The sequence below is a fragment of the Rhinolophus sinicus genome, linkage group LG11 (assembly GCF_036562045.2).
Source record: "Rhinolophus sinicus isolate RSC01 linkage group LG11, ASM3656204v1, whole genome shotgun sequence".
NCBI classification, from domain to species: Eukaryota; Metazoa; Chordata; class Mammalia; order Chiroptera; family Rhinolophidae; genus Rhinolophus; species Rhinolophus sinicus.
In genome coordinates, this window is record NC_133760.1 from 28619656 (window position 1) to 28641500 (window position 21845).

Consider the following 21845-nt stretch of genomic DNA (forward strand, 5'->3'; position numbering starts at 1 on the left):
TTGCGTCATGGGAAAGGCTTGATCAGAAAGCAAGGTGAGTGGGACTATCCCACTCGGCAAGCTTTGATGAATTAAGGGTCTGGGCATTAAGCATCAGTGGCTGCCAACATCAGGAAAGAGTGAAAACCAGACATGACATGCCTCCTGTTGAAAGAACCCAACACCACCTATAATTGGGGCAAAGGGCTTGAACTTGAGTCTGATCCAGTGCCAATGTGCAAAAATAGAGAGGATGGGGGAACATGTTGAATTGCACCATGAGCGTGCAATCAGCAAAGCCTAGACTGGGAACACGGTGTGGGGCAAATATCCTGGTTTCTTCAATAGATGAATTGTAGGGGAAAGAATGGGATGGAGGGGGGACATCCCGTAGATTAAAAGAGACTTGAATGTGAAGTTTTAAAAATGGACAAAGCTAAAAAGTAAACTGTAGTGTCTAGAGGTGCTCACTTAGTTGATAAAAAAGAAAGAGACTCAGCAAGGTGATTGCTATCAGGATTGTGCTTACTTTTATGGGGGGCTGTGATTGGGGTGGTGCTTGTGGGGGGTCTTCTGCGGTGGTTGGCCAGGTTCTGTTTCTTGATTAGGTGGTAGTTATAAGGTGTGAGTGTCATAATAATTCATTAAACCATGTATTTGTTTTCTGTTATGTATTCATGTTTTATTTTTTAAAAAGCAAAGTGCAAAAGAATATGTGTAATATGCTACCTTTTATAGGCAAAAAGAGAGGAAATATAAAAATTATGCTTCTATTTTGAAATATAAACAATGGAAGGATAAACCAAAAACTAATAAAAATGTTTATTTATCATGGAGGGAAAAATGAAGAGGGAGAAAGATAGGAACTGGAAGCTAGACCTTTCTGAACATACCTTTTATTAAAAGTTTTTGCTTTGGAATGATGTGTTTTTCATAGTTAAAACACGTACACAAAAATTAAAAATCCATAAGAGACAAATGGAAATACATGACTTTTGACTGTACATTCCTAGTGGGGATATAACCTAAGATAGAAAAAGGCACAAGAAAATCTTAAACTGTACAGACTTGTCTTATGGTTAAGTAATAATATCGTGTTACTATTTTGAAACTACTACATATATAGAAGAATAAAGAAAAAAAATAATTAAGTGTCATTAGGAAACAAGATTTTCAGCACAAAAGAGATGAAAATGACAATCTAAAGAAGTTAAAAACCCTTATAATTCTAATGATTTACCTACAAACTAGTGATTTCTATTTCTAAAAAAAAAATATGACCTTCCTAGATCTGTCCACCTGAAAAGGCCTATAAACACTGACAACTGAGTAGTAATGAGCACCTTCAGTATCAGGCTTTGGTTTCCAAGTACCGTTTCTCACTAAAAGGGTTCTGGAAAAGCAGTTGATTTCGAGTCTGAGGCAGAAAATGTGCAAGATGAACCTGGAACCTCCAGTGAGGCCAGAAAGCAAGGAAGCTACTGAAGACGACTGGAGTCATGTCAATAGGACAGGAACCTGCTGGAAGGACCACTCACTAGACAAATGATGAAATAATTTGAATATCAAAAAGAATAACAAACAGCTACTTTGGAAAACAGCTTGGCAATTTCTTCTTATTAAATCTCCAGCTATCATATGACCCAGGGGCTTAACTGCTAGGTATTTATTTACCTAAGAGAAATAAAAACATATGTCCCCAGAAAGATCTGTGTGCAAGTGTTTGTGGCAGCTTTATTCAGAGTTGCCAAAACCTGGTACAATGGAATACTACTCAGTAATAAAAGGAACAGACTACTGATACACTCAGCAACATGGATGGATCGCAAGCATTTGCTAAGTTGAGAGAAGACAGGACAGAAATGGCAATGTACTGTATGATTCCGTTTACATAATATTCTGGGGAGGAAAAAAAGTCTGGGAAAATAAATTAGATAAGTGATTGCCAGAAGTGTGGAGTGGGGAAAGGGGATTGACTGCAAAGGGACACAAGGGAACTTTTGGGGGTGATAGAAATGTTCTATATCTTGAATAAGGTGTTAGTGTGTATATTTGTTAAAACTCATAAAATTGTACACTTCAAGAGGGTGAACCTTAATATATATCAATTATATCTTAATAAGCCTGACTTATAAGTAACTTCAATGAATTGAAATATAAAAATTAAAAAATTAATGAATTCAAAATGATACTAAAAAAAATAATTACCTTTAGAGGGAACAACTCATTTTGAAAGCTGGTAAGGTAAAGGGAAAAAATCAAACTTTTTTTTTTTAAGGGGTACAGGACTTTATTGGGGAACAGTGTGTACTTCCAGGACTTTTTTTTTTTTCCAAGTCAAGTTGTTGTCCTTTCAATCTTAGTTATGGAGGATGCCGTTCAGCTTCAAGTTGTTGTCCTTTCAGTCTTAGTTGTGGAGGGCGCAGCTCAGCTCCAGGTCCAGTTGCCGTTGCTAGTTGCAGGGGGCGCAGCCCACCATCCCTTGCGGGAGTCGAACTGGCAACCTTGTGGTTGATAGGACACATTCCAACCAACTGAGGCATCCGGGAGCTCAGTGGCAGCTCAGCTCAAGGTGCAGTGTTCAATCTTAGTTGCAGGGGGCGCTGCCCACCATCCCTTGCGGCACTCAAGGAATTGAACTGGCAACCTTGTGGTTGAGAGCCCACTGGCCCATGTGGGAATCGAATCGGCAGCCTTTGGAGTTAGGAGCAGGGAGCAGGGAGCTCTAACCGCCTGAGCCACCCGGCCAGCCCCAAGAATCAAACTTTTAGCCTGCTTTTTCTACACAGACCAAACTTTAAGATAACTAAATAGATGAGGAAGGAAAGTTCTACTTTATAGAAGAATTGCAGTAATAAATGTAGAAGGAAAGATCGAGTTAGAAAGTCACCACCTAATGAAATACTGAATCAAGCTATAATCATCTGTGTCTGATAAAAGGTGAAAGTTGATGGAGAACTTTATAATGGATGGATCCAAGAGAAAGAACATGATGTTATCTCACTAAATTGGGACAAGCAGACATTCTGTGCCTCCTGACGTAATGCAATACCTCCTAGGAAAATTATACCTGAGCCTAATGAAGCTTCCCAATCTGAATATTAGAAATACAGAGATAAATATGTTAAATGACATTCCAAAGATGTAATCAGCCAAATCCAGAATGTGGCCAGTCTGCAGGACAAATGACCCAGTTTCTTCAACGACAAAAATGGAAAGTGAATTATTATATATTAAAAAGTCTTAAGAATTCAAAACTTACTACAAAGCTACAGAAATCAGGACAGTGTGGTATTGGCATAGGGTAGACATATAGATCAATGGAATAGAATTGAGTGTCCAGAAATAAATCCATACCTGTCTATGCTTCTACGGTCAACTGAAAAAGTGCTAGCTATTATGGAAATTGAGCAGCCACCTTGATGATGCTCGAAGGTTCTGGGAGACTCTTGAAGGTACGCAGTGAGGTTGGATGACAGTTTCCTTTGGGGGCATCATGAGTGGACATCATGAGTGATACCTAACTCTAAGGAGTGCCAATGGCAGAATCTCACTGTTTCCAGAGAACCCCAGAACTGAATCACAGAAATGCCTGGGTACAACAGAATGCAAGAATGCTAATGCAGAATATGAGAAAGTAGCAGAAATGGATTTTGAGAAGTGGGACTTTTGGAAGATTGTTTTCTGCATGGACCATGCCCTAGAATTTGCTCCTGCCTGTCATTGCTTCAAAATCCCCAAAGCAGAATATTTAGCAATGCAGGATGATTATTCAGAAGTACAGTCTGTGGCCAGTGACATTTTACAAATGGATTCCACCAACGTGGATGTTCTGTATGTCCGAGGTCTTTGCTTTTATTATGAAGATTGTATTGAGAAGGCTGTTCATTTTTTGTGCAGGCTCTCAGGGTGGCTCCTGGCCACGAGAAGGCCTGCGTTGCTTGCAGAAATGTCAAAGCACTTAAAGCAACAAAAGAAGGTGGGAATAAAGCCTTTAAAGAAGGAAATCAAGAGCCAGCCTATGAACTGTACACGGAAGTCCTGGGGATAAACCACAACAGTATAAAAACAAATGCTGAACTCTACTGTAATCCGGGTACAGTTAATTCCAAACGTAGGAAACTAAATGATGCAATGGAAGACGGCACAAACCCAGCGAGGCTCGATGATACATGTGTAAAAACCTTCTTGAGAAGAGCTGAGTGTTCCATGGACACAGAACAGTGTGAAGAAGCAGTAGAGGACTATGAAAAAGCGTACTTGATGGATAAGAACATAAACAGCTTTTAAAAATGCACAGCTAGAACTGAAGAAGAGTAAGAGGAAAGATTCCTACAAGATTCTGGGAGTGGACATGAAAGCCTCTGAGGACGAGGTCAGGAAAGCTCATCGGAAGCAGACTTTGTTGCACCATCTGGATGGGCACAGAGCCAGTGCGAAGTTCGGAAGGAAGTTGGATCCTCTCTGATCCCAAGAAAAAGACACACTATGACTGACAGTGCACAGGACCTGGATGAAGAAGGCATGAATATGGGTGATTTTGATGCAAATAACATCTTCAAGGTGGTCCTGGGAGCTTCAGCTTTGAAGCATCTAATCCAGGGAATTTCTTTTTTCAATTTGGCTGATGAAAGGAAACCATCCACAATCCAGGAAATGCAGATTTGCTCAATTTAACCTCGTGAACACAGTTCACCTCCTGTCATCGTGTCTCCACGTACTTAGAGCAGTGCTGTTTTCTCAGTGTATACTCTGTGTCTGTGAGTGGGATGAAGGAAAGGGAACCAGCGCCAAAGACTGTGTGTGGAGAAGGGGCTTGGGGTGTAGATAGGGAGGCGGCTTTTGAATTTGTGTTTTACTATTTAACTTCATTAAAAAAGAAAAAAATATTAAGGGAACAAAATGTTTTGACCCTTACAAAAAAGACTGAAGTACTGATAGATGCTGTGTCTTAGTCTGCTTAGGTAGACATAATAAAATAGACTGGGTGACTTAAACAATAGACATTTATTTTCTCACAGCTCTGGAGACTACACGTCCAAGATGAGCGTGCCAGCAAGGTCAGTTTCTAATGTGGACTCTTCCCTTGGGTCGCGGATGGCTGCCTTCTTGCTGTGTGCTCACATGACCTCTCCGTGGGAGCAGGAAGAGAGAGCAAGCTCTCTGGTGTCTCTTCTTATAAGGGCACTAATCCCATGATGAGGGCCCCATCCTCATGATCTCATCTAATGCTAATTACCTCCCACAGGTCCCATTTCCAAATACCACCACATTAGGGGTTAGTGCTTTGACATATGAATTTGGGGGAGGGGCACAAACATTCAGTGTATAATGCGCTTCAAGATGAATGAACCCTGAAAACATGACGCTAAATGAAGCAGTCAGTTGTAAAGGATCACATATTATATGATTGCATTTATATGAAATATCAGAATAGGCAAATCCACAGAGATAGAAAACAGATTAGTGGTTGTTGGGGGCTGGGGGAAGAAAAAATAAACAGTAACTGCTAATGAATACAGAGTTTATTTTTGGGGGTGATGAAAATGTTCTGGAATTAGATTGTGGTGATGGTTGCACAATTTTGTGAATATACTAAAAAGAAAAAAACAACCCACTAAATTGCATACTTTAAAATGGTGAGTTTTATGACATGGAATTATGCCTTAATTTTTTAAAAAAGGGGAAAAAGACGTAAAAGAGACATTAATCCAGGGCACAATGTTGACCACCTTGTCAGGCTCTTGATTCTGTCAACATAAGAAATGTCCAAACCTGGAGAGGATTTTTTATGAGTATTTGAGTCCAACTGATGACCATTGCTGGGCAGCAAAATCTCAATGGAACGAGAAAATGCTCCAGAGAATGGCAGTTTTTTATTTTTATTTTATACCTTAGAATAAAAGGAGGAGATGGCAGGAGAATGACATGAAATCCATTGGTAGTAGATTAAGGAGGTGGGAGAAAGCAAAGTGGGGAAATCTCTGGAATTAGATAAAAAGACAAAATAGAGAAATGCATAGTTCTTTTACATTGGTGGGTACAGGATAGTTAATAACATTTGCGGCACATATGAGTAGAGATGGTTTTGAAGAACGAGATAACAACGAGGGGTTCTGTGGTCTTCTGTTGGGGGTTGTGCCCCAAGGATCTGGCAGAGGAGATTAGTCTGACATTTCAAAGATACGTTATCGTAGGTGCAGAAAGACGATAGACAGGCTCACTTAAGGTAAAGATGGACCTTTGTCAAAGAAGCTACAGGCCTAGGATGTGACTACCCACCTTGATGGGCTTTTATGTTCAGAGTATTCTATGTGTTTATTTTCAGCCTCTGGATTTGTAAGGCCCACCATGCAGGCCTCCTGTGACCTTGTCCGGTTTAGTATGTGGCCCCTTTTTCGTTCACAACTCAAACAAAGCATCTTAAAGAAGAACATTTTAAAAACAAGCAAAAACATTTTAAAAATATGATATATACGATTAAATGATATAAGGAATTATTGATTTGGGAATGTGCAATAATAGTATGATTAGATTTTTTTTTTAAATCCTTATATACTGGTAAAATGGCTTGTCTGAAATTTGCTTTAAAATACTCCAGGGAAAAAATTAGGGGATGGGTGAAACAGGAATGACAGAGTATTGATCATTTTTGAAGCTGAATAATGGCCATATGGGGGTCCATTATACTATTCTACCTTGTTTGGGTTTGTTTAACAATTTCTATAGTAAAAAGTTTCAAAACATAAGTCAAGTATGGTGGAGGAAAAAAAAAAAGTCTTGATTTGTACTGAATTCCAGAAAGTTCTTCTTTCAACAGAAGATTTTGAGCTGGGCCCTAGGGGCAATGACAGCACACTTTTGCCCCCAACGGCCTCCTGACTGGGAACTGAGCTTCATTCTGAGAAGTCACCCGAACCACTTCCAGAAGAGGTTTGGGGTTAGACTTGATCTGGCTCTTTACAGAGCATTTGCAGAGGTGATGCACTTCCATGCTGTATCAATTAGCTTTTGCTGTGTAACAAACAACCCCCAAACCTAGTGGTTTAAAACAAACATTGCTTATTTCTCCTGATGCTGTGGCTGGGATTCTGGGCTGACTTCACTGGGACCAGATGGTCTAGGATGGCCTCACTCTAGGCCTGTAGGAGGCTCGCCTGGAATTGTTTACCTGATGTGAAGAGAGGACCAGGCCCAAGGCACAAGCACATTCCATAGGTCAGAGCGAGTCACATGGCCACGCCCAGGGTTAAAGGGTGGAGAAATAGAGATTCCTTTGCAGTCCGGACTTGCACTGAATGGGAGCCAAGGTTCCCAGCTATTCTGACCCAGCCCACCTCTCTGAATGAGACTGACTTCATAGATGTAGGCCCTCTGTTACTCATGTACCCCAAGTCTAGAATCCTCTTTCCACGGGTAGAACAGAGTGGAATTAACCAGAATAAATCATTCCTGCTTCTCCTTTTGTTTATCTCCCTTTTTCTGTGGCTTAAATTCAGCCTTGCTTTTCTTCCATCTCCCCTTGAATAGAGCATCTGTGACTCACTCCTCATGGCTGCCCGTTGTTGTCCTTCCTCGTATTCTCAAAGGACCGAGTGGCTTGACTCACAGGAGGAGGATGGAGTTGGGCGTGTGGCCTGGGGCCAGCTTCCTCCCCCACGAACCCCTGTTTCCTCATCTCTAGGATGTGAGGGTTGCATGGAATGTCTCTGAGGCCCTTGTGGCCCAGCCCTGCTTATAGGGAAGTGGTCAGGTTGGAGGACGTGGTCCAATGCTGTGTCCCCTGGGCCTCAGGTCAGGCCTGGCTATTTTGGGGAGAAGAATGCTCTGTGTGGGTGTAATAGATTGGTTGCAAAAGTCGCCCCTCATTCTTCACACCCTCCCATCCATGCCTTTTGCAGTGATGTCGTGCAGCCCCTTCCATCAAGAAGTGGAGTCTATGCTGTGCCCCGCCTCCTTCTGGTTTGGCCTATAGGGTGTGTTAGAAGTGATGATGTGATTTCCTTGCCTTGGCTTTAAGGGGTTCGGACTCATTGGCTCCCTTTCTTGGAATCCTGCCTCTGTCATGAGATCAAAGCTAGGCTGGCCTCCTGGGGGTGAGTCATTACAGCTGAGGCCAACCGAGACCATCCAGCACCCCACCAACCCACCAGCGTGAGCAAGCCCAGCTTAGATTAGCCCAGCCCAGCCTCGGTCAGCCGAGTCCCAGCCAACCTGTAGTTTCGTGAAAAATAAGAGGTGATTGTTGTGTTTGGTCAGTATAAGTTGGGGTGGTTTGTTACACAGCTGGTAAAGTGGGCACTTGGGCTGTGTGTGTCCTGAACAGACACCTGCATCTCCTCTTCAGGCTGAGACACAGGCTCCAGAGTTTCACTGCCAGATTCCAACTCGAGTTCCTGGCTCCCTCCCCACGAAGGTGGAGCCATGTTGGTTCTCAGGCAGGTGGCTTTGGCAAGGAGGGAGCCGTGAAGGTCTCATTGTTAATGAACCACAGCAGGTTTCTCTCTGCTCCTTCTCCCTATTTCCTGTTCCCCAGATACAGGACTGTCAATGTTTTTTAAAAGCAAGATATATTTTTTAGCCTTCTGGACAGCATGCTCATACTGCTGCTTTTTTATTTGAGGCATTCTCTGTAGACTTCCCACCGTGGGAGATTTAACACCTCGTCACCCGCTTCTCTCCTCACACACCTGCACCCTCCCCAACTCCTGTCCTCCCAGGAGCCTTAAGTCGTGATTCTGTTAAATGAATGTTCACTCTTTACTTGTTACTGTGACTTTGAAAATGCGATTTGCAAATGACCTATGCCGAATAATACTCCAACTTTTATTTTCTTGCACAACTTTTCCCTGCGTGGGCTTCCTAATGTTCCATGTCCCAGGGGTGGCGTGGGAGTGGGGTGGAAGTAGCATATATTTTCATATTCTTCACCCTCCCTCATCAGAGAGAGAGAGAGAGAGAGAGAGAGAGAGAGAGAGGTACACACGCCCTGGGCTCTCCCAGCATGAGGCAAGGCCACTCTTTTAGGTGGGTTACTCTCAGGCCTGAAGGGGCCCTCTGTTTCGGGGCCTCCGTGAGCAGCTCGGTTTTCTCTGTGTCGTTTTCCCTTGGGCTCTGGTTCCTGTGTCATCAGGCAGCTTCCACTTTGTGTCCTCCTTGGTTTTTACACATTCCCCCCATTTCGGTGGGGCTCCAGGGATGGGTGTGACCACAGATAGAGCCCAGGTGCAGGGCTATGTGGTGTGCATGAAGGTGACCACGAGCCCACTTTTCACTTTCTCAGCTTCTCCATCAGGGTCTAACGGTCCAGGATGCGTGGTCCAGGGTAGGGCTCAGTGCTGGGTCCTTTCCGGGAGATTTCTGAGTGAGGAGGTGGCCAAGAGAGTTTTGTGGGGCCTGGAGAGGTCTCAGAGCCTGATTCTGGTGGGTGCATGTGGTGGGGGAGGCTGAGAGACTCTAGCTGGTGAGAGCAGGACAGGGCAGCACTGCCCACACCCCTGTGGTCACACAGAGCTCGGGTGTTCTGAAGGACTCTGGAGCACGGCACCTCCAAGTGACAGATCGGTCCGAGAGAAAGGGAAACTTCCATCTACACAGAAACCTGTACGCAGAAGCATGTCGGGGCTTCATCTGTCATTGACAAAAACTGGGAACATCTCAGACGCCTTTCAACTGGTAGATGGACAAACAATGTGGTTCGGCTGCACAATGGGATACTACTCAGCCAGGAAAAGGAGCAAATACACGCAAACCCTGGCTGAATCCCAAATGCAGCATGCTGAGTGAAAGGAGCCTGACACAAAAGGCTGCTCACATGGGGACTGCAGCTGTGTGGCATTCCGGAACAGGCAAAACGGCTGGACAGAAGACACAGCTGAGTTGTTGCCTGGGGCTGGGGTGGAAGGAGGCGCTGACTGCAGAGTGGCCGGAGGGAATTTTCTGGGTGGATGGAAATGTTTTATATCTTGATTATTGTAGTGGTTATACAACTCTATGAATTTGTCGAAACTCGTGGACTTGTACACTAAAAAGGTGAAGTTTACTGTATGTAAATTATAAACCTGAGGAAAAAAACTAACGACAACAAGAAGTTTCAGTTAGGTTAGTGTTGGTGGTGATATTGTAATAGGAAATTGCCAGGGTGGGTGGGAGGAGTAGGTGAGATCCAGGGGTGACCTCACGCAGGGGGTGAATGGGAACAGTTCTGTTCTTTGTGAGTCCCTGCCTGCCTGCTGGGAACCTCCGAGGGCAAGGACCAGCATTTCTAGTATATCCTGTAGGGATGGATGCCACAAGGGAGAAGATCCCCAAATCATACCTCCTTTCCCCTCGTGCCGTCCACCTGTGGCCATTTCCCTAACCAGAGGGAAACAGGGAGAACAAGGGCATGGAACAGAACCAAGTCAGAGACTGAATTTCAGAGCTGGCTCTGTTGCCGGCCAACTCAGCCTCTCAGAGCCTCAGCTTCCTCACCTGCAAAATGGGGACAACAGCCTATACCACACGGAGTCCAGTGAGGGATAGATGAGACAACTGTATGAGAGCACCGAGCTTTGTGCCCCGCTAGTAAGAGACTCCTAACACCTGTGGGTGTTGCTGTGCAGGAGTGGCCACCAGCAGTCTGGGTTTGAATTCTTGTTGCACTTCTTACAAGCTGTGTGACCTTGGATATGTGTCTTAACCTTTCTGGGTCCCGATTTCTTCATTGATACAATGATATTTTTAGGGTCCCATAAGACTGTTGTGAGGATTCAGTGACTATAAAGGCCTTAACCCTGGGCCTAGCACATAGTAAAGACTCAGGAAGAGCTATACCATTATTATCATAGGGTTGCTAAATTTAGCAAATAAAAATACAGGACTCGCACTTAATTTGGAATTGCTGATAAAGAATGAAATTTTTTCTTAACATAGGTATGTCCCATGCAAAGTTTGCGCCATACTTATACTAAAACATATTCATGCCATAATTATATTAAAAAATATGTGTTGTTTTTCTGAAATTCAAATTTAACTGGGTACCTGGTATTTCACCTGGCAACCCTATTAAGAGGGGACGCAAATATGGGGTAATAGGAGCATGAGGCTAAGCCTCAAGGTGAGTAGAAGGGTGAATCGCCTGCTTTTTAAACCTCCCTGTAGCCCGATCATTCACGTACTTTACCTGCAATCTCACCTCCTTCAGGAAGCTCCCTTGATGTAACCCACATGGCCCCTTCATTCCTTGGTCCTGCTTTTGTTCAGGCTGCTAGCCGGTGTCATCGTAACTCGGTCCTGGGCTGGTGCCACACTTTGGGTGCTCTGAAGTCATTTCTTGTGTGCGAGCCTGTGTCCCTGAGTAGCCAGCTGCCAGGGCTGTGCGCCGCCGGCCTTTCCCAGGGGTCCCGGCCGGGCAGTGGGTACAGCACAGTAGGCTCTCGGTGCCTGCAGCTGAGGGCTGAGTGGCAGCGCTGCTCTTACATAATTGGTTTCTCTCCTCCTTTCTCTTTCCAGAGCCAGATTTCACACTGAGCAGCTGCAGACGGAGAAATCAGAGAAAGCACAACCCAGCCCCAGATTCCGAGGGGCCTGCTGGGGACTCTCTCCTTCTGCTTGGGAGGGAAGACCCCCGAGGCCGCTGTCTCAGGCTGGGTCCTGGCTGCTATGGGACTTACATCTGCTGCCTCCCGGCTGCCCTCATCACTGCCAGGCAGATAAGGGTGGCGCTGCCCCAGGAACACCTGCTGCCCCCTGCCTGACCGTCCTCTGTGGCCAGCCCTTCCCCTACTTTGGGCCACCTGTGCTGACCCGAGGCCATGTAGGCCCCACTCCGGCCTCTGGATAGACGCACGGCCGGGGACACCGCCTCTGCTCTCTGGGGGACCCAGCGCACCACGATGCCCCGGGGACTCGCCTGGCTCCACTGTGAGTACTGGGGGGTCTGTGGGGACCGCCCCGGGGAGGCCTGGGCCCAGAGCCGCGCTCTGCCGTAACCATGGCAACTGGGCCATTCTTGCTGGTGAGAAGTTGAGATGTTTCCCTGCTTAGTGCAGGAGCCTTCAGGAATTCCCACGCCCACCCTCTGCCCTGTCTCCAGCTGACCCCAGCTCAGGCGGGCATGGTAGGTACAAGCCTTAGGTTGGGTAGGTGCAGTCATGGGGACGGGGCAGGCACTGGGGGTCGGTGGTAGTGCTACCTTCTCAGACTCATCAGTGCTGGGGAGTAGGCTGGGGGCAGAGGTGGCAGAGAGAGGATGTCTGGCCTCCCTGGGTGTGGCCAACCTGCGGTGAGGGCTTGTGAAAAAGTGTCTGGGCCCCAAGACACATGGAAGAAGTGCAGCCAGGTGCCTGGAGAAGGCAACCTGTTCCCTCTGCCCTTCCGTCCATAAAGAATAAAATTAAAAGGCAAAAGGAGAACAGTATTGTTGATAAAAAGAAAAATAAGTTGAAATGAGGACTGAAAACAAAAGGACCCAGAAGCCTCTCAAGCCTGCTGGTGGGAGGCCAGACCAAGATCCCTTCAGGCTCTGAGATTCAATTTAACTGACTTAAATTCAACACATGTTTCTGGTGCCTCCCACGTGCCCGCTGGAGAGTTACTGTCATGGTGCCAAGGACCTGCGCTGTCCTGGGCTTTGCTCTTCAATGCGCGACACCGAGTTAGGTGCTGGGAACTCTGTGCCGAACGGATGAGGTCGGGGCTTTATCCTGTGAGGATTTTGCAGAGGAGTTGGGTCCAGCCTGGCCCTTGCGGAGGGATCCTGCAAAGGGTCAGGGCATTCGGAATGCGCGGAAGGACACAGACCCAATATCCTGAAGGCTTCTAAGTCATGAGGAGCAGGAGAGCAGCTTGGGTGAGGTGCCACTTGAAGTGGTCTTGAAGGTGGGCAGCGCTCACACAGCGGTGGGGGGCCAAGCTGGAAAGCTGGTTGGGCACCAATGACTGAGGCCTTGGGAGCCAGGATGAAGAGCACCCAATTCATGAGCTAACAGGGGGCCCTGGAAGGTTTGTGATCTGATTTGAGGGTAGGGCCGTGATTGGGAGCTCCTCTGCTTTGGCGAAGTTCACTTTTGTGGTGCTTGCAGGAGCTGCAACCTTCTGGACAGGCAGTCATAAGGGCCAGTTCTGGAGATGGAAGTGGTAGAGGGGACAAAGCTGGCAGATCACAGCACCTGGCGAGGACTGGCTGTGGGGTGAGAGACAGGGGCTTGCAGAGGGGCTGGGGAGCTGGAGAAGGGCTGGTTGCTGTAACAAATGACCATAAATGTGGTGGCTTAAAACAGCAGGAATTTATTCTGTCCCAGCGCTGGAGGCCAGAAGTCTGAAGTCAAGGTGTGGGCAGGGCCATGCTCCGTCTGAAGGCTCTAGGGGAGGAGCCTGACTGCCTCCTCCAGTTTCTGGTGGCTGCTGGTGTTCCCTGGCTTGTGACAGTGTCACTCCAACCTCTGCCTCCGTCTTCACATGGCCTTTCCCATTGTCTCTGTCTCTGTCTCTGTCTCTCTCTCTCTCTCTCTCTCTCTCTCTCTCTCTCCTCTTGTAAAGACACCAGTCAATGGATTAAGGGTGGGCTTGAATTGCATATGCAAAGACACAATTTCCAAATGAGGTCTCATCTGAGGTTCTGAGTGAACAAGAATATTTTTGGGGTGTTATTCAACCCCCTACACAAGCTGGGGGGGGGCAAACCCCATTTATCACTACACAAAGGGCTGTCTCGGGGAGGGGCGCAGATCCCCCACGCCAGAGAACCAGGATGGGATCTCCTTCCTCACGTCACTCTTTCTTCAGCCTCCTCTTCTGTCTTGCAGGCTTCCTACTTCTGGAGAGGGTGGGGGGACAGGTGAGCCTCCCAACCAAGGTCAGGTTTGCACTGGCTGTGGGGATGCAGAGTGGCCGTGAGGCTATAGTCATGTCCCTACTTCGTCACCTGTTTGCTGACCTGTTTCTCAGGGTGGAGACAGCAGAAAAAGAGCTTAAAATTGGAAAGGGGCAACAGACTTGGAGGAAGTCTGTCTGGGGGAAGGCAGATCATCTATGGACAGGGTTTCTGGTGCAGCCCACGTGTGCCAGGCTGGCAGGCATGGTGGCTCTGTAAGGCTCGTTCCCTGCTACAAGCCCACAATTGCCAGACCCTGAAGTCTCTGGACCAGGACGAGAGAGGGGCAGCTGGAGCAGGACTTGAGGGGTGGGATGGGCAGCTAACGGTGACTGTCACGTGAGAAAGAAGACCCAATGTGGACAGAGATACTGATTTTTAAAGACAAGATATAAATTCGGATATTTATGTGAAACCTCTGTGAACTGGATGTGGCCCTTGGACTACCAGTTTGCAGCTGTTGCTTTAGGTCAAGTGCTCTCAAAGTGTGGTTCCCAGACCAGCAGTACCACCTGGGTGCTGGTTAGAAATGCAAATTCTCTGGCCCCACCGCAGACTTCCTGAATCAGACACTCTGGAGTGGGGCCCAGGCAGCTCTCCAGGAGATTGAGATGCATGCTGCCATTCCTCTATTTGAGGTGAACCCCACAGTGCTCAGTAATCAAGCCTGGGTGGTGGTTACCACATCGTATACCCACATACTAGGGGCTAAGCTGTCCCGTCAAGATAATGAGTGAATTGGACAGATGGTGCTAGAAACAGAGATTGACAGGGTCTGGTGTAGGCAGAGAAGACCCTGGGGAGGGAAGGAGTCTTGGTGAGACCTTGAAAGAGGTCTGCAGTGTGAGAGAATACTCAGGGAAGGGGCAAAGTGTGAGCAAAAACCTGAGGCAAAGATGATCTTGACCTGTCGGCGTGCCAAGCTGAAAGGGTGAATGACCTAGACACAAGACAGAAAGCAAGCGGGTTCAGTTTGTATTTCTCTGTTCCTTTGTCCAAATACTGGGTCAAGTACATGGAAAGAAAGAGAGGTGGGAAGTGCAAGATGGGCGGCAAATATGCAACCTTGCAAAAACTGTGGGCAGAGCTCTGTGAGAGGAAGGACTGCTGCCCTTATGGGGCATAGGGCTCGAGTGGGCCTGGGGGTGCTCCTGTTGAGGGGCCCAGTGGGAGTAAAGTCATGGCAGCAGGACTGAGAGGATGTGGGCAAGTGAGGTGAGTGAGGGTTTAAGAACAGAAGGTTTCCTAAGAACCAGGGAGGTGGGTGGGGAAAGTCCAGTCAGTAATTCCTCCTCATAACCAACGGTGGATAAGGGAGGTGACTCAGCCTGTCTAACTGATTTTTTGTTTTGTTTTGCGTTTTTTTTTGGGGGGGTGGGGTTGGGGGAAGAAAGAAGAAAAGAAAGAAGAAAAGAAAAAATATGATTGCTTTTGACTATAACAATAGCTATTGATTATAGAATATTAAATACGTCCTACAAAATATAAAGAACATAAAACTCTCCCATAGAGATTTGGTACAGTTCCTTCTACCACATTTCCTGTGCACACACGTATCATTAACAAAATTGAAGTCATGCTATATACCCAGTGTCGTGCGGGGAGGCCTGCGGGGTCTCTGCTCCCGCTCCCCACACAAGAACGCAGGACATGGTGAGGCCAAAAAGGAACACCCACGGAGCCATAGGTAGGGGAGTCATTCCACTATATTCTCTCTGGCGGCACTATACTCTCACTGGAGGCTGGATCCACACTGTCCGCAAACCGCCATCCACGCTTGCCAGCCCAGCCGCCATCTTCTTGCTAGCCCCCATTTTTCTGCTAGCGTAGCCACAGCAGTTATATTAGTGGCCAATGGCTCACTGGTTACAGCTGACGGCCAACTAGCCACAGCTGATGGCCATCCAATCACAGTTGATGGCCATTTACTACCTGAGCCAGTATCTGTCTATGTGAAGCCGAGAGCCTGGAAACTACTTTCTGGGGCTCTGCCCCCACACCCAGATATGGAGTGTTGAGTCATGCTTTTTAAAAACTTCCCTAGGCATATCATCAGTATTTTTCTTATCACAGAAGCATGTCATAAAACATTCTTTGACAATGCAATTTTTATTGGCTACATTCATTGTTATTGAACATTTAGGCCATTTACAGATTTTCACTATTATGAAATAATGCTGCAATGGAAGCCTTTGTCCATAAATCTTTTGATTAATGCCTCTCTTTTTTGTTTTCCTTTAGGTTCATTCCTAGAAATGAGTTTAATGGGTCAAAGGGTGTGGACATTTTGAAGGCTTAGTGGGTCAAAGGGCGTGGCTGTTAGTAAGCCCATAAATAACAAAAATTGCCAAATTGCTTTCCAGGATGAGAGCACCTGCCTTACTACGTTGCTAGCACTAAATGTTATTAAAATAAAACAAAACAAAAAATCCCCCCACTTTCCAGTTTGATAGGTGAAAACACAGCATCTGATGGTTTTAATGTAAATTTCTTCATTTTCATTAGTGAAGTTGGTTGTTTTGTTTTGTTTTGTTTGTTTTAAGGAGGGTGCAGTCCACAGTGGCCCATGCAGGGATGGAACCTGCAACCTTGGTGTTATAAGCCCCACGCTCTAACCAACTGAGCAAACCGGTCACCCTTGACGTTGGTTTTTTGATACATCTCTTGCCCATTTATATTTTGTTCTTTCTGCTCTGATCAGCTTAACTCTTGTTCATATTTGTTGCAAATTTTCTGACTTTTTTGTTAAGCCTAAGGGAAATCACACAGGCTATTTTTGGAGTCACAGCGACCCCCAGTGGTAAAGGCTGGTAACATTCAAAAGGCGGCTGCTCATTTGTTGGCAGAGAGAACTAGGATGCGTGAGATTTGCTTAGTTGGCATCCCAGAATGAGCCCTGGAAGGACCACTGCAACCCTCTGGTACATCTAACTGCCAAGGTCAGACAGAGCAGGGAGAAAATGGCTTAGTCACCCAAGAGTCATTTGTAGAGTTGGAACTAGAATCCATATCTCCTGAATCCCCAAGAGAGGAAATTCAGCAACAGGCTTTGAAAACATGTTAGCCTTGGACGAGGGGCTGAGGTTGCCCTGGAAGGGAGCTTGTCCCTTCCTCACAAAACAAACTCTGGCAGCAGCTTCTAGGGGTCTCTGCTGGCCAGGAGGGGACAGGTTGGATGGCTCACACTTGCCGGGCCTTGCTGTCCTGGAGCCCAGGCTGCAGGGAAGGCATTCCTGGTTGTGGGAAGGCCTCCCTAGGGCTCTGTGCCCCACCGCTCCCGCCTCTCCCATGAGGACTTGTGGCCAAGAAAAGGGAAGACAGTTGTGTACAGCTTTGCACACTGGGCAGTGTGGAAGTGGTGCGGATTGCTCATGTATTCCTGTTGGGCACGGTCCACAGATCTCGGGATCCTCCTTGGCATGGCCTTGGGTTTGGAGGTGTGGACCTTGACCCAGAGCGAAGAGTGCGCCATCACCGGGTCTCTGCGAGACAAGCTGCAATTCAGGAACCGCCTTCAGTACATGGTAACCACGTGGGCACCTGCTATGTCCCTCTTCCCAAGCCCACAGGTTTGGGAAATTCAGGCTCTCTCTTTGGACCTGTGTCAGTCCTGAGACCACCTGGCCCTTTCTCCACCATACACCCCGACGCGCCTGGTCTGCACGTACTGTCCCTTCTTCCTTCTGCCAGCCATCCCGGGAGGCCTCCATCCCTCCCACTAGGTCTGACCTTTGATCCCACCTCCAGGTGACGCTCACCCTGTGACTCAGGAATGGACTCCAGGAAACTTTAGGGGAGCCCCAAACACTTAATATTAGCAGGGGAGCTAAGGACCTAGAAATTGGAATGCAGATTCTTTTTGTAGGGTGGAGACGCCCACGTGGCACATGGCTCTCTCTGTCTTTCTTTTTAACAGCTTTATTGAGATATGATTCACATACTACACAATTCACTCATTTCAGTGTACACTCCATGGCTTTTAGTGCTCTTGCAGAGTTGGGCAACCATCACCGTCATAAGTTTTAGAGTAAACTTTTAATCTTCCTCACCCCCAAAGAATCTGCTTCTCTCAGGGTAGTATGTCCCTCATACTATTTCTTGGCTGAAACTTCTGCCTTAACAGCAACTGAGTGTTTCGTCTCAGGCTCCCCTGTGTCCCAGAGGAAAGACCTGTCTTATCCTGATGGCAAGCCAAGTGCATTTTCTCTGGCGAGGCCACCTCTGCCATCACAAGGCTGCTCTCGGGTCCCCTCCTCCTACAGCAAATCATCTGGGGCTTAGGTGGCGTCTGTCTGAGCTGTTTCTGACAGTTTGTTCTTTACCTCCACAGAAACACTACTTCCCCATCAACTACAAGGTCCCTGTGCCTTATGAGGGGGTGCTCAGAGTGGCCAATGTCACCAGGCTGGTGAGAATCCCCTCCTGGGCTGGGGAGTCCCCTGCTCCACACACATCCCATGGGCCTCTCCTGAGAGCCATGTTGGTTTGGCAGGTCCTGTCCTGTTGCCAATGGCCTTTCTCGGCCTTTCAAGCAAGCCCACCCTCGGTCCAGGCCCGAAGCTGCCCGCTGTCCACAGTGGGCGCCTGTGATTGGCTCCCTATGCAGGGGCAAGTGGGTGGGAGGAGGGCCCAGAGGGCCATGTTTGGAGGGTTTCAATGATTTCTTCTATCCCTCAGCAGAGGGCTCGGGTGAGCCAGCAGGAGCTGCGGTATTTGTGGGTCTGGGTGAGTCTCAGTGCCACTGAGGCAGTGCAGGAGGTGCTCCTGGAGGGCCACCCGTCCAAGCAGTACCTGGAGGAGATACACAGGCTGCTGGTGGACGTCCAGCAGCGCCTTCTGGTGAGCCAGGCGGAGGTGTGGGCGGGCAGGGCGTGTGCACGTGTGTGCATCGCATGTGTGCGTGTGGGCCTGCATGCGTGTGGTGGCCCAGGGCTGTCGAGGGAGGATGAGAACACATGGAAAGTTACGGCGCGTCCTGAGGGGTGTGGGAAAAATGGGGGAGAGGAGACGGCCAGTGATGACCTAGGGGAGGCTGGGATGTGCCTGAGATCCTGTTCCAGGTTCTGTCTCTCACTCTGCGGTCCTGGGCTCTGTTTCTGCATCTACGAAACAAGGTTCCTTTGCGGGAGAGGGGAGGAGGGATGAATAGGTGGAACACAGGAGGTGATACTGTAATGTCGGCTATGTGACATTACGCATTTATCAAAGTTCATAGAATGTACAACATAAAGAGTGAACCTTAATGTAAACTGTGGCCTTCAACGAATAATAATAATAATACAAAAGGGGTTCCTGATAACTGCCTGCTCAGGGTTAATCTGAGGCCTTGGGGTATGTCCTCCAAAAAGCCTGGGGAGTGAGGCGACCAGACGAGTGTGTGCCCATGCAGGCCACATGTGTGCTGTGGGACCCTCTCTACACCGTGTTGCCCTGCTCCCTACCCCACCCAGCCCTCCTCAGGACCCTGGCACACACCTGCTGTGGGGACCCCCACCAGCTCCCCAGCCAGAACACCCAACCGCAAATGTGAGCTTCTGAGGATCCCTGGCTTAGGGACTAGCAGCTGCTTTTGCAGCTACCTTGAACTTTGAGGAGGCTTTCGAAATTCTGGCAGAGGCTGGGTGCCCCAGCGATTTCCTTGGTGGCTCTTTTGTGCCTTGGGGCAGGGTGGGTGGTGGCGCTGACTTGGGGAAGACAGTTTTCCATTCTCGATTTTCCTTGAGAGTGTCTCTGGCTCTGAGAGGTCTAGGGAGCTAGTTTGGGAGCGAGGAAGGAGATCGTGGGGTGGGCTAGGGCCCTACCCACCTGGGCTGTTCAGATTTAACCAGCTTTTCCATCTGTTCTAACGATGTTAGCGGTCTAGGACCTGCTCTGACTATGCGCGGCACCTGTCAGGCCGTGGGGATGGGCCATGGGATGGGCCCCATTTTCCCTCCCACCAGCCTCACTTGTCTCTCTGAGCTTGCGCGCTAGGTCTTTTTTTAAGGGCTGCTGTAATAAAGTACCACTAACTGGTGACTTTAAAACAACAGAAATTATTCTGTCACAGTTCTGGAGACCAGGAATTTGAAATCAAGGTGTGGGCAGGGCCATGCTCCCTCTGAAAGCCCTACCTTTCTTTCTGCCTCCTCCAGCTTCTGGTGGCTGCTGGTGCTCCTTGGCTTGTGGCAGCATCCAACTTCTGCCTCCGTCTTCACAGGGCCTTTCCCTCTGTCCTCATGTCCTTTCTCTTAGAAGGACACTCGTCGTTAGATTTAGGGCCTACCCTAAATCCAGGATGATGTCATCCTGAGATCCTTAACATAATTATTTTTGCAAAGACCCTATTTCCCAATAGGTCACATTCATAGGTACCAGGAGTTTGAACTTAGACATAGCTTATTTAGGGGTATAGCAGAGGGACACACAATTTAACCCAGCACATTTTCCCTTCAGGAAGGTCCTTTCCCAGCTTAGGCGCCACATTTCTGGCTAGAACAGCAAGGATGCCCAGACGTCTGCCCTGTCTGGCCTGCCCCCTGTAGTCATTTTTCAAATGATGACAAAAGAGAAGGCTCTGTGTTGTGCTTGGGGGAGGGCCATTGAGGGGGACCCCCTCCCTCCCGGAAACTTAGCACCTGCAGCAAGAAGGAGAGAAATTGCTCACAGGCCTCCTGATCACAGGAAGTCTTGTCCTTCTTCTGTGGTTTGCACAGCTCTAGGTGGGACAGCCCCACCACAGCCCTCTTGGGGTGTGGCCTGTCTCTTCACTGGCCCGTGGTCCTAATGGTTTTCTCCCTTCTAGGATGTGGAGGTGGGCCCCAAGGTGGAAGCAGTTTTGTCTCTCCTGAGTGCCCCAGGGCTGAGCCTGAAGCTGGTGCGGCCCAAAGCCCTGCTGGACAACTGCTTCCGGGTCATGGAGCTGCTGTACTGCTCTTGCTGTAAGGAGCTTTGAGTGGATGGGGCTGGGGGTAGGAGGCTAGGCAACTGTGCTGGGGTCAGTGGCAGAGCTGGCACCCTCCTGGGAATGCTCTCCGATATCCAGGGTGGCAGGCTATTTCTGAAGCTGAGATGGGCCCTGCATATGGGGACAAGAACAATGTGACTTGGTCTGCGCCAAGGGGGGTGTTGACCCCTCCTGCAGTCTGTTTTGCTCTCTCCCCTGCAGGTAAACAAAGCCTCGTCCTAAACTGGCAGAAGTGTGAGGTGCTAAGCCCTCCGCCTCACAGTCCAGAGCCCTCGTCACAGTGTGTGGCCGCCCAGCTATACCCTCTACGCCAGGAGCCCCCCACCTCCCTGCCCCCCTCCCTGGGATCCCAGGCTGGTCCCCCAGCTCAGTGAAACTGCTGAGGGCACAGGAGGAGGCCTCCTGCCCCAAGTAGCCTGTATGGAGCAGCTCCCACAGTTCGACTGGGCCTCAGGTGTCCCTGGGTGGTGGTGCTGAGCCCCCCTTGGGAGAGGGTATTTTTCCTTTCAGGAGGATCCTGTGCCCAAGGAGGGCTCAGCTTTCCACCCCCCATACGTCACATCGTCTCACCAGGAATGGGGGGGCCTGGGGGCACCTGAAGGTGAGCAGGACAGCGCTCATGGCCCCTCGTGCACCGCCCGGCTGCCTTGCTCAAGGCAGTGCTGTCTCCTGGGCCGCAGAAGGGAGAGCTGTGCCAGGTGGGCTGGTGGGCGTGGAGGGGACAGAACTCAGCAAGGCCAAGGAGAGGGCAGAGCCAAATGCCATATCTTGCCACAGTGGGTGCTCTTCCAGTTCCTTTTGTTTTCTATTAAACACCCGCTTTGTTTTGTTTTTTGTTTGGGTTTGCATTTGCGAGGGTGAACCTGGAAAGGCTGCGAGCCTCTCCGCCACCTCGTGCTCCAGCTCCAGCTGGCCAAGTGCAATGGGCAGCTGGTCGGCTCCAGGCCTGGGTCTGAGGGTTCCGACTTGGAATGGAGCCTGGCCAGGGGGCTGGAATGGTGGCCATGTGAGGGGCTGAGTTCCTCCCAGCCCCACCTTAGCACATAGGGCCTCAGTGAGGCTGAT

At 48.5% G+C, this 21845-nt stretch overlaps 1 protein-coding gene and 1 pseudogene across 4 annotated transcripts in view; both read left to right on the forward strand.

Moving 5' to 3' along the window:
* IL34 (interleukin 34) overlaps nucleotides 1-21611 on the forward strand; it is a 57939-nt gene extending 36328 nt beyond the window's left edge. For 3 of the 4 annotated variants that reach the window (XM_019757718.2, XM_019710133.2, XM_019710142.2), the window contains exons 2-7: nucleotides 11473-11883; nucleotides 17234-17358; nucleotides 18165-18242; nucleotides 18512-18673; nucleotides 20619-20754; nucleotides 20982-21611. In XM_019757718.2, the coding sequence (XP_019613277.2) occupies nucleotides 11856-11883; nucleotides 17234-17358; nucleotides 18165-18242; nucleotides 18512-18673; nucleotides 20619-20754; nucleotides 20982-21154 (702 nt within the window). In that variant the 5' untranslated portion in view covers nucleotides 11473-11855 and the 3' untranslated portion in view covers nucleotides 21155-21611. The remainder of the gene's footprint in view (nucleotides 1-11472; nucleotides 11884-17233; nucleotides 17359-18164; nucleotides 18243-18511; nucleotides 18674-20618; nucleotides 20755-20981) is intronic. The other variant, XM_019710150.2, reaches the window with a different exon arrangement.
* On the forward strand, nucleotides 3360-4642 carry LOC109459241 (dnaJ homolog subfamily C member 7; annotated as a pseudogene).
* Nucleotides 21612-21845: the final 234 nt, after the last annotated feature.